The sequence below is a fragment of the Arachis stenosperma genome, chromosome 10 (genome assembly GCF_014773155.1).
Source record: "Arachis stenosperma cultivar V10309 chromosome 10, arast.V10309.gnm1.PFL2, whole genome shotgun sequence".
Taxonomy (NCBI): domain Eukaryota; kingdom Viridiplantae; phylum Streptophyta; class Magnoliopsida; order Fabales; family Fabaceae; genus Arachis; species Arachis stenosperma.
The window spans coordinates 113,972,056-113,973,743 of record NC_080386.1 but is presented as its reverse complement, the minus strand read 5'-3'; the positions used below and the strand labels follow the sequence as shown (position 1 = coordinate 113,973,743).

The 1,688-nt window shown below is 43.0% G+C and overlaps 1 protein-coding gene across 1 annotated transcript; it reads left to right on the top strand.

Annotated features, from left to right (window-relative positions):
• Window positions 1-504: 504 nt before the first annotated feature.
• LOC130957508 (uncharacterized) lies at window positions 505-906 on the top strand. Its single transcript, XM_057884363.1, has one exon. It carries the CDS (start codon window positions 505-507, stop codon window positions 904-906), a length of 402 nt encoding a protein of 133 aa, XP_057740346.1.
• The last annotated feature ends 782 nt before the right edge of the window (window positions 907-1,688 follow it).

The window sequence follows — 1,688 nt, the reverse complement described above, 5'->3', positions numbered from 1 at the left end:
GTCCCGATCAGACGGAGTATGTCCTGAGAGAAGTACATAAGGGATGCTACAAATACCACAATGAAGGAAAATCCTTAGCTCAAAAGCTCATTAGAGTCGGTTACTATTGGCCATCTATAATGGTTGACACTTTTGAGTTCGTTAAGAAATGCCAAGAAAATACAAACTTCTATAACTCACCAGTAGAAGAGCTAAGCTCCATTCCCAATGGCCCTAGGATAGCTTAAGTATTTACTTGTAGCCATCGATTATTACAACAAATGGGTGGAAGCTGAAACTTTGGCAAGCATATCATCTGCAAACTGTCGAAAGTTCCTTTGGCGATAGGTGATCACGAGGTTTGGAAATCCGGAGGTCCTAGCGTCGGATAACGATACACAATTTTTTGACAAGAAATTTGGGGAATTATTGTCAGGCCTTGGAATCAAACAAAAGTTCTCCTCTGTGGAGTACCCCCAGAGCAACAGGCAAGCCTAGGCAGCAAAAAAGGTCATCTTAAGTAGGATGAAGAAGCGCTTGGATCAAAGGAAGGACTTCTGGGCAGATGAGTTAGCCTCGGTTCTGTGGTCCTACAAAACCACACCACAATCTTCTACCGGGGAGACGCCTTTCTGGCTTACCTATGGTGTGGATGCGGTTATTCCCGTGGAAATTGGGGAACCGAGCCTACGACTACTCCTCAGAGGAAGCGATAAAGTGACTCAGGAGGACCTGATAGACGAGACCAGGGAGATAGCCCACTTGTCAAAAGCGGCGCTGAAGCAAAGGTTAGCATTACGGTACAACCATAGGGTCCAAAACAGGAGGTTTGAAGAAGGCGACTTGGTACTGCGATGCAACGATATCGGCCCACCAACTCCGGGAGAGGAAAGCCCTCCCCTAATTAGGAAGGCCTTTACAGGATAAAAGAAGTGCATGGGAAGGGTGCCTACAAGTTAGAGCAGTTAGACAGAAAGGAGATCCCGAGGACTTGGAATGCAACGAACCTTAGGAGATTTTACTCCTAAAGGCTTGGCGATCTCCCGTTCAACCGGTTATCTTTCCTTTCTCACAAACTCATTTAATATCTCTACTTTCATTTACTTTCTCACAAAGTCAGCTTCCTGGGACTGATCACCCTGGGAATCATTTATGCAATGATATACAGATATCCATCTAATTACGGCCAACCGGTCAAACAAAAAGCGATATAGCGTTAAAGCAGCGAATATGACATTCTAATTATAAGATTCAAAATCATTAAAATGGTAGTCCAAAAGAGGATCACATCAGCCCAAGAACGACAAAATAATGAGTTTGGAATTACATACAAGGGGCATCACATTGGCCCAATAACGAAAAGAGTTAAAAAAATATTACAAGTTCCAAAACACCACTTCCTTGGGGTGTTGACAATCTTGCCATCTTGAATCATTTTAAAGGCACCAATAGCAGAAGTGTCGAAGTCGGGAGCAAGAAGAGAGACCTAAGCCGTGATCGCCTCCTCAGTAGCGGTGACGATCAGATTCTTGCCGGTAAAGAAATTCACAAATATAGTCGCATTGTAAGTATAGTTTCTAAACTAACAGAGATCCTTTCGTACAAAAGTTTGGTTGTCACAAGTAACAAAACCCAATAAAAATAAATAACTGAAGTATTCAAACCTCGGGTAGTCTTCTCAAGGAATTGCAGGGAAGTATGATTTATTA